Source organism: Tamandua tetradactyla, chromosome 4 (genome assembly GCF_023851605.1).
Source record: "Tamandua tetradactyla isolate mTamTet1 chromosome 4, mTamTet1.pri, whole genome shotgun sequence".
Lineage (NCBI taxonomy): Eukaryota > Metazoa > Chordata > Mammalia > Pilosa > Myrmecophagidae > Tamandua > Tamandua tetradactyla.
Window position 1 is genome coordinate 14227092 of NC_135330.1, and position 13917 is coordinate 14241008.

At 47.8% G+C, this 13917-nt stretch overlaps 1 protein-coding gene and 1 long non-coding RNA gene across 2 annotated transcripts; one reads left to right on the forward strand and one right to left on the reverse strand.

The window, feature by feature from the left end:
* Nucleotides 1-37: 37 nt before the first annotated feature.
* On the reverse strand, nt 38-12043 carry LOC143680071 (uncharacterized). The gene is made up of 4 exons (XR_013174028.1): nt 11131-12043; nt 10813-10945; nt 9966-10075; nt 38-142 (listed from the first exon to the last, which is right to left on the reverse strand). It is a non-coding gene; the product is annotated as an uncharacterized LOC143680071 (long non-coding RNA).
* Nucleotides 11968-13840, forward strand: KLHDC9 (kelch domain containing 9). The gene is made up of 4 exons (XM_077156657.1): nt 11968-12528; nt 12846-13005; nt 13093-13291; nt 13571-13840. The coding sequence occupies exons 1-4, from the start codon at nt 12002-12004 to the stop codon at nt 13735-13737; spliced, it is 1053 nt and encodes a 350-aa protein (XP_077012772.1). The 5' UTR covers nt 11968-12001; the 3' UTR covers nt 13738-13840.
* Nucleotides 13841-13917: the final 77 nt, after the last annotated feature.

The following is a 13917-nucleotide window of genomic DNA, read 5'->3' on the forward strand; positions in this document are numbered from 1 at the left end:
AGGGGGGTGGGATTCCATCCTCAGCTCCAGGGTTTACCTGCAAGTGTGTGGAAGGGGCTGAGAAGAGAGAGGCAAGCCAGGGGAGAGGCCCACGGTGCTCAAGGAAGGAGGTGCCAGACCTGGATGAACCGGGGCAAAGCTCCTGTGGGTGGAAAGGAACCGAGCATCCCACACCCCAGCCTGCCTTGCTGCCTGCCTGGGGGGTCTTCCCTAGTTCTCCAATCCCCTGAAAGTTCTCAGCGTGGAGCCACAGAATCAGGGAAGGCCAGAATTGAGGGGGGTCCTGGTAGTACGGACCCATACACCTCATCATTCAGATGAGAAAACAGAGTCCCAGCGAGGGAAAGGGTCTTGCCCAAACACACACATCTAGGTAGTATTATGGTTTGCTCAGACATCTCTACCCCTGAGGTGGGAAACTAATTCAAAGACTCCTAAGAAGGAGCTTAAGTGACCCCCCTGACCCCACCCCCACCCAGGAGAAGGCAAGGGACTAACAAGGAATCAGCCTTACCAATTCCTGACTTCCCTGGCAGGGGCCCCCCGTCAGCCTTCTCCTTCTCAGCTTCAACACCTTCACATTTTCTGGCCAGGAGTCCTCAAAGTGCCTCAGCACAACTTCAGTGGAAATCTGTTCCTTTCCACCATTAGCACGGTCATTTTACCCCAGTCTTTGGACAGGGACCACATGTCTGGACTTTGCAGACAATCTTGGTTTTCCTAATGCCCTGTCCCTGTATTCCTTTAAGTGTACTTAATACTTGTCAGACCACGTTTCCCATTTTGGACATATAAAAATGTGACCACCAAGTTAATACAAAATTTTACTGGCCTTGCTAGGACAGGCAGAAGGAACGGGCATGTTCTGGACTACCTGGGAACATAGTGAAGGGGAGCCAGATGATCACTGATGGGCAAGGGCTAAAATCCAGGTAAATATCAAGATACATATAGGGGAGAAGAAAAAAGTTGAGCATTAAAATCTTGCAGCAAGGCCCTTTGGTCAGAGAGGTGCAGGAAGGAGGAATCAAGTGGCAATCAGTAAGGGAGGGTCATTCCATCTAGAATATTTTCCACCTTCGCTCCCAACTCCACTTGTCAAAATCTAATTCACCTTTCAAGGCTGACCTCAGATGCCACCTCTTCCAAGAAGCCTTCTTAGTGCCTCCCACTCAAAATTTATCTTTCTCTCTTCTGTTCTTCCTCAGCCTTTGTTAGTCCCTTTATTATAGCTTGTGCAGTCTTAATTTGTGCACATCTTATCTCCTTAACTAAATTGTAAGCTTCAATTGAAAAACCATTGATTGAAGCCTGCTGTGTGCCGGGGATTCTGTAAATGTGTTAAATGGAGGGACGTGCAAGAGCTCCTTGGAAGTAGGGCTTACTTTATAATCTTGTCTCATCCATCCTTGGTAGGACAGTCCACAGCACTTAATGGAAACAGAATACAGAATTGTTGGAGGCATAAATTTATGAAGTGATGAATGAATGCCAGTATGGAAAAGGTAGAGTCAGTGAAGCAGAGATCCTAACTGACCCTGAATTACTGTCCTGCACTGGGTTGTGACCCTGACTTTAGCCCTGCCTCTGTGCTGGGACTCCAGCTCTGGCTCTAAACCTCAGCCCCCAGCAATGACCATGCTACTAAGCTCTTCTTTGAGGGCTATTGCCTGCAGATCAGGAGGTAGCCCCAAGGGCTGGGCCCGGTGCCAAAACTCCCAGTTTATTTCCACCTCCGCCTTGGCGAGCCCCTTCCCCTCATCAGGACTCAGGTCCCTACCTGTGCCAGGAGAGAGGCCCCACCCCGATGCTGCTTTGAGATCCACTTTGGCAGGGGTGGGGTAAGGCCGGGGGGAATGGCAGAGGGGAGCACCCTGTGTTATAATTATAATTATCACACCTTGGATCCTATCGCCTGGTTTCAGAGGAGCTCCTTTCCTTCCCACGGATTCACCCCTCCCAATCCAGGAAACCAAAGGAGAAACTGAGGCAGAGGGGTACAGACTTTGTTAGGTCACAAGGTGTGTATCCAGTCCCCATATCTCCTTTGGCTTCTCCGTTCACAGTACCCTTCCCCACCCCTGCCTGGTCCCAGCAGTGCCACCTGTCAAGATAGCTCTGAGTCCTTGGTTGGGAGCCCTCAAACATTCACCCCAATTCTAGCCACACAGGACAACAGAGGGAGGCAGGAATTTCCAGAGGAGGTGCTGCAACCAGAATGTAACCAATATTTTTTCATGGATATGTTCAGGTCATAGTAAACACAAGAGGTAAACTTGAAGTTGGAGCTAAGGGTCCCAGCAGGCCTGAGAGGGAGCACTAGAGCCAGGCAGCCACCCCAGGCTTTTGACTGAGATAGGGCTCCTTCTCTCCCGCATCTAGCAAATATCTACATCCAAGTTTCTCTTTCTCTCTTTTCTTCCAGTCCTGTATGTTTCACAAGGGTCACGCTCTTGGGGAATATGCCCTCATACTTGGGCCTTTCCTCCCCTCTGCTGGGATGAAGCTTGGGGAGGGCATATTACAGAGTTGGGACCGGAAGAAAATATTGGTGGGGGAAGGACTTTCAAGGTTAATGCCTGGTATCCTAAGTTCTCTTCTTCTCCAGTGACTCCCCATTCCTTTCAGGCGTCACCATCTACCCGTCCTCCTACCCACATCCTGGGCCCTAAGTATGAGAACAATTCAAGCTAGGGGGCAACTTCAGCAGGTGTGTTTGTCTGAGTGGCATCGCTGCATGCATGCCTGCGCACGTGCATTCATTCAAGACATCTAGTGAGTGCCACTTTGTGCCAGCTCTAGGGAGGAGACAGGAATGCATAAAACGTGGCCCCTGCCCTCAAGAAGCCCTCAGTCAGGAGAGGCAGACACATAAACAACTAAAGTACACTCTGTCCCACCATCCTGTGTTTCTTATGTCTGTCTTATGTTTACATGTTGCACGCATATGTGGGGTTGCCTCTGTGGGTGTAACTGAGGATGCTGATGATTTGCATGTGTCCAAGCATCTACTTCTAGCCCCATCTCTGTCCCCATGGCAGGCTGTACACCTCAGCCAAACCGGTTGGAGTGGGTTGTGCTGAAATTTTTGTTTGTGTCAATGGTACTGGAGGTGAGTCAGGGAGGGACAAGGATGGGTGGGGTGGGGTGGGGGAGAAGAAGAGTGAGAGTGAGGGTCAGATTAAGTGAGTGGGGGTAGGAGGGAGTGGGTCAAGGTGGGAAAGGGTAGGGGTGGTGTGTCAGGAGGATGGGTTGGGGGTAGGAGTAGATGAGAGAGTTCTCTAGTGAGTAACATCCTGTTTGTTTGCATTGAGATAGATTCCAGGTCAGAGGAGTCAGAGTCTAGAGGAAAGACCCTTGGGCTTGAGGAGAGAAGATGGATAAACAATCAGAATGGAAGTAGTTGGAAGCATGGGTGTGAACAAAATGGGACCCATTTCTATATAGCTTTGTGTGATATTAACCTATTTCAGCTCTGCTCACCACCTTAGTTTCTATGCAATTTGTACAGAGAGATTTTGGGGTGCTGACTGACACAGTGGTGGGAGTTAACTGATAGGGGACTTGATTCCTTTCCCCAGATATGAAGTCATTTCAGATAGAAGGTTAAAAGTCACTCCCCCTGCTCCTCCCTGTGATGCCTCCCACACACAGAGGAAGGGGGAGGGACCCCCATACAGAAAACAGGAGCTCCAGAAGCTCTGCTGGCCCTATCTGCATGTCCTGACGGCTCAATGATCCCCAAAACCCAGCCCCATCCTTTAATAACAAACACACTTCCTGGTTGCCTAAGAACATCCCAGCTCAGGGGGCTGGATTTGCTTGTTCCTCAAGGGCCTAAAGCTGAAGTGAGCCACCCAGGGGAGGAGATAGCTGGAGAAAGCACATTTGGGCCTTGTTTCTCAGGAGGCCCAGTTGTATGCAAAGCCCAGGATCCACCCCCTCCTCCTTGCTCCCATTCCATTAACTCCCCAATCTCCTGCAAAAATACTACTGCAAACTCAGGGACCACGGACCAGGTAAAGAGACAGACACCTTTCTACCTTGACCGTGTCTCTGTATGGACTGGCCCTTTTAGAGTGCTCTGGGAACAGATTCTGGTTAGTACAGAATCAGAGTAGAATCCCTCGTGGAAATCAGAGTCCTCTAAGTGGTGACAACCTCAGCAAAAGGTGTAGTGGAAGGGAGAAGGTAAGAGCGAAGGTTGGGAGGGGTCCTGAGAATTTGCTGAGAGAATAAATTCCAGTGAGGGTTGGAGGCAGTGTTCCCCACATCTTCTCCTGCTCTCTGTCGCAATCACAAAAAAAACAGCCAGGGTTGCCTCCCAGGGACCCTACCTGCTGCGTTACATGGAGGGCAGCCCTCAGGGGTCAGTCTACCTTATAATGGCTGCACTCCCAGGGGTATCTTCAGTTGACACTAGGCCTCTTGAGTTTCCCTCACTCCAGTCTCCAGCTTGGATGCTGAGGGTATGGTTCCTTTCTGAACCAAAAGACTGTCACCTCCTGGCCATCAACCTAAGCTCCTGCCACTCATCTCGACTTCCTAGGAGAAAACCCTTTGAGGCCCTACAATCAAGCATTACCCTTGGACCACTGGGGGTGGAAGTGTGCAGAGTGGCAACGTGGGGCTGCAGGTCAAGAAAAGACCAGGAGAACAAGGGTCTGTGAGAAGCTGGAGGGTATGGGAGTGTAGGAAAAATGGTGGGAAGACCCTGAGGCGAGAAAGCAAGTATTGAAAGGGCCCTGAGGGAAGAAGAGATGAAGCTGGAAGGATACGAAGGGTGGGGGGGAGGAATTGCGGGAAAAGAGGCAAGGGCTGGTGATGCCTGTAATTTGAGAGCAGATTTTCTTTTAATATTTGTTAGCATGATCCTCCTTCTTTGTGGCTGGGGAGTACTCTGCACCTCACCCTAATGCTTACCTTTCTGTCCCCACCAGGACCCCAAACTCACCCTATCCTCAGCTCTACCCTGTGTTTCCATCATCAGTGCTCAGCAGCCAGGTGTAGTTGCCCTGCTCAGAAGCCAGGATGTGGTGCAATTGTAAAGGGGCCCCAGAGCCAGCTGCTCCAGGATCTCTCTCTACCTGGCCCTGAAAAACAGGGGCCAGATTCACCTAGTTCCCTTGGAACCAAGGCAGCTCCAAGATGTTGCTGCAGTAAGCCTAGTCCTCAGCCTCACTCTCATTGCCCCTGGAGACTTGGACCTTGTTCTGTACCAGTTTTAGGTACCAGGAGATGCTACCAGGAGCCTGTAGCTGAGGATGGAAGAGGTAAGTCCAGGGGTATGGGAAAAGCAGGGGGTGGAAGCCAAGTAGAACATGCCTCTGACTCTCTTCCCAGCATCCTCCACTACTCCCCATCCCACCCCAGGGTATGCAGATCATACCTTCCTTACAGGAGCCACTAGTAACTGGTCTTCACCCTCTCCTTAAAATCTTTTCAAACTTCAGGAAACTTACTTCTGTAATGGTGAGGCTAAGTCTTCCTATAATTATGCCTAAGAGTCACCCCCCAGAGAACCTCTTTTGATGCTTAGACGTGGTCTCTTTCTCTCTAAGCCAAACACTGCAAATAAACTCAGTACCCTCCCTCCTACCTCAGACATGACTTCCGGGGGTATAAATCTCCCTTGCAACATGGGACATGACTTCCAGGGATGAGCCTGGGCCTGGCATTGTTGGATTGACAATGCCTTCTTGACCAAAAGGAGGAAAAGAAAGTAAACAAAATAAGGTTTCAGTGGCTAAGAGATTTCAAATAGAATTGAGAGGCTACTCTGGAGGTTACTCTTATGCAAGCTTCAGCCAGATATTGCATATTGCCACAGTTTACCAAGCCCCAACCAATGATATTCCTGAAAACCCTAAAGAACACCCTGGGATTTATCTAAGACTCTACAAACATTTCCATTATGAAGCTTATTTTTTTCAGAAACTTTAAATCTCCAGATTGTTCCTAGCCAGATAAGCCCTGAAACCCAGAGGTATCCGTCTCTCTAAGAACATTAACCAGTTGCATTCCTCTACCGCATAATGTAGACACCCTTTTCAGCATGAAGAAGTTAGAATGATCATTGCCCAAGCATTTCTGAAGACTGAGAAATTAGTCAAATGAAAGGAAGGAAATGTAACAGAGAAGTTAGGATTTAACAAATGATTATCATTACTGAATCATTATAAGATATTTCCTTTTAGTTTCTAGTATATTAGAACAGCCTGAAATTATGGAACGGCATCTTGGTAGCTTGATCTTTTATCTTATGACTGTGTGATTGTCAAAATCATGTGACTTATACTTCCTTTATCCAGTCTATGGTTAGATGAGTAATATATAAAGACATACATGGGGAAAATGTAGAACATAAGGTACCTGGAGAGAGATAGAAGCTAGAGGAGGGCGAGTGGTTACTTCATATGTACAGATTGTTAATGAGGTTGAATTTTTTTAGAAAAGGATGGAGGTGATGATCGTTCATTCTTGGGATTATAAGAAATAGTAATGTATTGTAGGTGAATTGGAATGATAATGGTTGTTTAAAGTCTGTATGTATATAAGTTCTTCCATGAACCACTACAAACATAAAAAAATAATAGGTATATGGGGGGAAACATAGCTATTGTGAATTATGGACTATAGGTAACAGTAATATTTTAATATTCTTTCATCAACACTAACAAATATACTACACCAATATTATGGGTCAACAATAGGGGATAGAAAAGGGGCAGGGAAGGATTTGTTTTTTGTTTTTTGCTTTTTTTGCCTTCGAAAAAAGAGGATTTGTCTTGTTCTTTATTCTTATTTCTGTTCTGGAGTAATGAAAATGTTCTAAGATTGATCATAGGAATGTATGCACAATTATGCGATGATACTCTAAGCCAGTGATCATATACTTTGGATGGTTAGTGTGGGGTGTTAATTTATCTCAATAAAATTGAAAAGAAAAAGAATTAACCCCCCAGCCAAAGCAGTGCATTTGGGGGTCCCTGTAGAACTGGTAGAATTCTCCTGGGTCTTGTTCTAGTCTTAAATCTCAGAACAATAACAGGAAAACAGAACTGCACTGTGATCCTGAATCTCTCACTGCTGAGCTGGTGAATCTGCTCCCCTGGGTGACTTTGCAACCCTTGAAATGAGTGGAAGCCAGCAAATCAAACCCAGGGTCTGGGTACAAGTTTAGGAATCAGTTTTGTCATCATCATGCTTCTGAGTATTTACTTAGGATTTTGAAACATTTAGGATAATCTGACCTTGTCACTTGGGGTTTTAACTAGAAAAGCATAAGTGGTAGACCACCTGCAAAGATGGCTACAATAACTCCTCCCATTCCTTTGCAATGGGACTTGCTACTCCTCCTGACAAGAGATGGGTATTTCTCATCTGGGCTGGCATCGTGACCTGCACTGGACTTTAGAACATGGTGCAAGTGATAAAGTATGGATTCTGAGTCATGCCTCCAGAGGCGCCACAGCCTCGGCAAACCATCTCCTAGAACAGGGCCAAAAGAACATCCTTCTGTGGAGGTGCTCCATTGGGGAGCACACCCAAAGGGCCCCAGCCAACACCAGCACCCGCTGCCAGCCACGTGAGCAAGGCCAGCTGGCACATTTCAGCTCCAGTTCGGTTTCCATACGACTGCAGCTGTAGAGTGACCCAGGCAAGACCAGCAGACGTAGAGCCTTCTAGCTTGTCACAGTCCAAATTGTTAACTCAGAATCGTGGTTGTGATTTTAAGCCACTAAGTTTTCAGGGGGTTATTACCTAGCAATAGGTAACTGAGACAGTATCAGAGGATCTAAGTTCATGAACAGTATTTGAATATTTAAAAGAATCATTTTACCACATTTATAAAATTGATCTACTAGTATACAAGCAGTTGCTTATGTGATTAGGAAAAAAATATGCTTGTTAGGTGTATAAGTCTCTTCTGTTGGGAGTTCAAGGTCAGCTATTTTAATTCTGTAAAATATAGTTTAAAATGTATTCAGGAATTAATTTCCTAAGTTTGTAGTTGGCATGTATTTTTAGAAGAATTGAAACTGTGGAACTTATGAGTTAAGTAAATATTAATCAAAGGAAAAAAAATGAAGAAGAGCTAGAGATCAAGGAACAGAGCAAGAGTCCCTCACCTATGATGATGAGCAAGGTCAGGAAGCATGGGTCCCAAAGACAGAGGAACAAAGGTTGGAGTCTAAACTTACCTTGCCAGTCTGCTTCTTTCCCTGGGTTCAGACCTTTACTCTCCAAGGTTTTCTGTATGGAAATCTTATTCCCTGAAAAGGCCCCCTATGTTGAGGTCACTCAGGTCCTCATCAGTAATCAACACCCTATGATTATGCCCAGGGACCCCAACTGTTTCCATAATTCTAGAATACAACCAAAAGAGAGAAGCGTGGCTACTCTGGGAGGTTTCAAAGTCTCCTTGAAGGGAAACCAGGTGGCTGTCTCTGTTCAGCAGCACAGAGAAAGAGGAAAAAAGGCAAAGGCCCAAAGAGAAACATAAAATAAAAAACAATTAGAGACAGACTTCCAGGCACTGGGAGACAGATGGAAACTTAGAGACAGATACTACATTAGATAGGAGGATGGATAGACAGACAGATAGATAGATAGATAGATAGATAGATAGATAGATAGATAGATAGATAGATAGATAGATAGATAGATAGATAGACAGACAGACATATAGATAGAATGTATATATAAATGTGTGTGTGTATGTATGTATATTTATTGAAGGGGAGGGATTCAAAGAGACAAAGAGGCTAAAACAAAATCTGAGAGAGAAAAAAACTTGAAGAGAAATTTCTGGATGCCCACTTGCCCACTGCTGGGATTACTCAGATCCTTCCCTCTTCTGCCCTCAATCCCCACTGCTCAACAATGATCCAACGATACTTTTCTACCTAACATCACCAAGTCCGTCAACAACTCAAATTCCTCCACATTCTTATTCTCCGCCATTCTCTAATTCACTATCCCCCATTTCTCTATACCCCAAGTCTGGTTAAAGTTCCACCCTTCTCTCAAACCTCCTCCTAGCTCACATCTCTACCAGAGGGCTCTCAAGGTCTAACCTCCTGTAGTCTCTTTTCCTAGATATTCCTCTGTCCTTCTTCTAGCTGAGTGGAGTGGGGAAGGCAAAGATTCAGAATTGGGAACAGGAAAGCATGGTGCCAGGACGTCAAGTGACCAGAACAAGCTGTGAGAAAAATGTAGAAAGGTCAGGGGACAATAGAGGAAGCTCCAAAGAGAAGGCCTGAAGGGTGGGACAGCCTGGGAGATATAAGCAGAGAGAACTGTGGGAATCTTAGAGTGTGACTAAGTCCAACTGGTGGCTCTCTGTGTGTACTGAACGGTGATGAGAACTAGAGATGATTCCAGGTAAGAAGATGGGGGTAAAGGAAGGAAGGAGAAGATGGAGGACTAAGGGTTTGGAGAAGGTGTTAAGGCAAGGAGGCATGGATGTGGAGCTGGTACAGACACATAAACCTGTGAAGGTGGGTTCTAAGGATTCTTGCTTGTTGGGGGCAGCCAAATGAGACAGACCAAACTAATTGGATTATGAGATTTTCAAGATGATCTGTCCCCGCCCCTCCTCCTGGACAGAGGTTGTCTCTGGATTTTATTAGCAGGTGTAAGCAGGTCCAGACAAACAGGAGTCTTGCTGCCCCTCCTCCTACCCTTTTCTCTATCTCTCACAATTCTCTCTCAGATCTAATCTCTTTATCTTAATGCCTTATCAGTTTTTGTATCAATGACAGGGTCATTATAGACTACTTTAGATGCTATCATACAAGTGCAGATTGGCTGTTTTTCTTCCCTTTCTTTCTTTCTCTCTTTTTCAGACTTCTTTTCTGCTTCCTCCAAAATATGGGCTTGGTTCAGACTAACTGGGGAGGTGGGAGTCTTGGACAGTTCCTTTCCCTGGGTCTAAGATTAGGATAGCAGTGGATACATACCTCTAGCTACAAGGCAGAACTGGAAGGGATACAGCCAAGGAGGATGTGAGGTTTAGGCTCCATGTTCAAGTGAGATGCCTACTGCTGAAGACTCAGAATCAGAGTGGAAGCTGAGACGAGAAAATCAAAACAAAATAAAACAAAGCCAGAAGAGAATTGGAAAGGCCCCTGGGGTGGGAAGTTCCCTTTTCTATACAGGAGAGACAGCAAATCAGAGTCTGCAGGAACAAAGACTTGGGCAAAAACAAGAGGCTAACATGGGCATATAGGCTACAAGGTTTATAAAATGACTCTGATCCTTCCAAACAACCATCCCCACCCCCATCCCCCGACCCCAGCAGCTTGTCTCCTAAATCTTAACAGTGTGACAGATCTGAGTCCAACTATTGGGAGGGTAGTCAGTCTAAATAAAGCCTTAGGGAGAAGAGTGGATTTTAGATTTCAGCCATGGATGGAGGCAGTGAAGTTAGTGTTCTTTTTTTACCCTGATCTAGGAAAACTGAGGATCCTGTCTGTCAAACTCAGGGAAAGCTATAGTTGGGTGAACAGAGATTTTCAAAGATATTGTTGGCCTCAGTTTTAAGGTGAGGGTAGGAAACAGCTCTTGGTAACCCTCCAGTCTAACTTCGCCTTCCTGCCCCACACTTCCCATGCTATTTTCTCCAAGGACCAAGAGTTGGGATCAGGACGGGGAAAGTCCTGCTGTAGTATCAGATTCCTGACTTAGAGGACCATCCCCACTGCCATCCTGGACATTCTGGATTGCCACAGTTTCTTGGGGCACGATTGGGAGTAAGTTGCTGTGCAGAAACCAAAGGCAAAAGTAGCAGTCATCATTCCCACTTACATTCCTTTCCCAGGGGTCGCAGATTCTATTTCTACTCCAATCCAGCTGTGCTGGGAGTAGACTATGTCTGCGTTTCCTCCTGCAACTGAAACCAGTCAGCTTGGATCTGGGTCTCTTCCTTCTTCACTGGGTCCTAGCAGGACAGAATCAAGCCACAACTCAGAAACCCAGCTCGAGTAAAAGGAAGATATCAGGGAGGGGCAGGAGTCTCCCTCCTCCCCCCACCTCCTTCCCATCCAGGTTCTAAGACTGGGCAGCTTCTAACCCTTATCAGAATAACTCCCTGACCTTAATCCTGAGTTCTAACCGCCATAGTACCTCAGTTTCCTTGTGTTGTAGGAGTATGGTAGGCAAGATGAGGCAAGGAATTTAGTCTTCTAGGATTCAGCAGTTTAAAGTTCTCTAAGGCTCCAGTATGCTGTCCACCCCCAACCCGACCACATAGACAAGGACAGTGTGCTCTGAGAGACTGGATTCTGCTACCCTCTAGTGGCCAGAGCTAAAAAGATTCTCCACCCAATCAGTCAGGATCTTCAGCCCACGAACATGGAAATGGTCTGGAGGGCATCTAGGGGATAAAGCAACAGCGGATTTTATAAATGACAAGGCTGAGGAAACCTAGAAAGAAATGGCACCCTGAAGAGTCAGGGGCATACTTGACTAGACTAGGAGACTAGAACCTACAAGTTGCTTCATCTTTCTAACTTATCCCTAGGGAGGCCAGTTGGAGTTAGGAACCCCTGAAGCCAAAAGGCCACGGTGTCTTCCCCACTCCAGGGCAACACCTCCACTTCAAATGTCATAATTCCGAGTCAGTTCGCAGCTAAGATAGCAGAGGTCCTTCTGAGGGGCTGGCTGTTTTCCCACTTTTTGAGGTTAACAATATTTCGGAATTTTTATTTGCGTCGTCTAGATCCTGTTGCCACGACAACACTGAGTAGTTACCGGTGGTTGCCCAGGTCTGCTGTCTCCATAGTAACCGGTGCTTTGCGACCTTCAGTTTGCAGCGGCCGCGCTGCAGTCGCCGCAGTAGTTGCTGGGCGACGGCGGTGAAGGCGGTGGCTCGAGGTGGGGACCCCTAGGGCGTTCAGTGGGAGGAGGTGGGTCCCAGGGGCAGCCCACGGAAGTGAGGTGCCTGGACCCCCATGTAAGAGCGCGACCCCGCAGCCCTCCTCTCTCCCCTGGGCGAATGGCGGTGGCGGTGTCCCCGGGCGGGGCGGGGGGCTCAGGCTGGGCCTGGCGGCCGGTGGGGCGAGACGCGCTTCTGGCTCGGGCCTTCCATTCATGCACTGAACTGCGGGGACGGTTCTATCTCGTGGGGGGTCTCCTAACAGGAGGAGCGAGAGAGCCCAGCAGTGATACAGTGGCCTTCGACCCGGCTGGGGGACAGGTGGTGCGGGTGGTGGCTCGGGACAGCCCGAGGCGCAGTCACCACGAGGCGGCGCCGGTAGGCGGGCGCTGGCTCTGCGTGGTGGGCGGCTGGGACGGGTCGCGTCGCCTGGCCACAGTGGCCGCCCTGGACGCGGAGCGCGGAGCGTGGGAGGCGTGGACCGCGGCCCCGGGCAACTGCCCCCCTGCTGGCCTCAGTAGTCACACCTGCACCCGCCTCTCTGACCGAGAGCTGTGGGTAGCTGGCCGGGAGGGCGGAACGCGTACTCAGCGCCGCTATGGAAGCATCTACATGTTAAGGTTGGACCCTGGCACCCGCACCTACTGGTATGGTATTCCTGCCCCAAACTTGTCATCACCCTTAACCCTCCCTTCATCTGCATTATGGAGACGCAAAAGCTAAACAAATTCTGTAGGGTATTTATCCACATGCTTACCCTAGAACCCTACTTCCTTGGGAATCTTATCTATCCATATCTAAGACAGCTGAACTCTTTACTGATACTACCCCCTCCCTCTCTCATGGGAACCACCACAGTGCCTCAAATCTCCTTTCTAGGGAGTAGGGCTGGGGGTGGAGGAAAGGCAGGACAACACATTTTCCAGAAAACCCAGCACAGGCCTGAATTTCCGCATATCCACAGCTACAAGGAAGAAGGCTGCCACACAGCCTCACGCTCAGGTCACTGTGCTGCCTTGCTCCAAACTGCTGGACCCTATGCAGGTCACCAGCTGTTGCTCTTTGGGGGTTGCAAATCAGGTGAACCAGAAGTAGCTGGGAATTGGAGTCATGGGAAGATTAAGGTATTATCTACTCACTTCTTGTTGAGGGTGGAAAGGAGCTAAAATTGTAATCCCCAAATTCCTTCAGACAGTGTCTTCTCCCCCAAGGAGGAACCACCTGCTGCACCTCGTTTAGTGGAACAGCTTTCAAGGCTTGTGAGCAGTGGACAGGGGTCCCCGCAGGGGCCCCAGGGACTGCGGCATCACTCGTGTTCTGTGGTGGGACCGTTTGCTGTACTGTTTGGTGGTGAAACTCTGACCAGAGCAAGAGACACCATCTGCAATGACCTCTACATCTATGATACCCGTGAGAACCAGGCTAATGGTTGAAGGGGGGAAAGGTGGAAAGATAGAACCAGAAACCTGCAGAAAATGATGGAGTGATGGGGTAGGAAGGGGGAAGAAATGGTGGATAGAGTAAGGAATACCTAGAGTAAAAGGCATACCCAGAGTACTAAATATTATTAAAAGACCCACAAATCAAATGAAGAGAATAGTAAGGGGCAAGCCTTTAGCTTTGTTAAGAGCCCTATGGGTGCCCAAAGTGCTCTAGCCTCAATAACCGCCCTCTATTCTTACCCAACAGGCAAGTCTCCTTCTCTGTGGTTCCACTTCCCCTGTGCAGACCGTGGGCTGAAACGCATGGGTCATCGCACCTGCCTTTGGAATGATCAGCTTTACCTGATTGGGGGTTTTGGTGAGGATGGCAGGTCAGCTAGTCCACAGGTTTGCACCCTGGACCTCTTTGTCTAAAGAATAGCGAGACACACTGCTATTTTGTTGCAGACACATCAAATATTTTCACCACCTATCTGCCTCATTTAACATGCTTATTAAATTTTAATCTGGGAGTCAACATTCGTTTCTGAATTTTTGGGGGGGAGGGTTATAAATAAGTGGTTGCATCTTCATTTGTAAGGGAAAGGATAAAGT

Excerpts from the sequence above, each read along its gene's own strand:
- KLHDC9 (XM_077156657.1), top strand. The coding sequence starts at position 12,002 with ATGGCGGTGGCGGTGTCCCCGGGCGGGGCGGGGGGCTCAGGCTGGGCC. Across the intron at positions 12,529-12,845 it reads CCTGGCACCCGCACCTACTG|CTACAAGGAAGAAGGCTGCC; the intron begins GTATGGTATTCC and ends GCATATCCACAG. Across the intron at positions 13,006-13,092 it reads GGAGTCATGGGAAGATTAAG|GAGGAACCACCTGCTGCACC; the intron begins GTATTATCTACT and ends TTCTCCCCCAAG.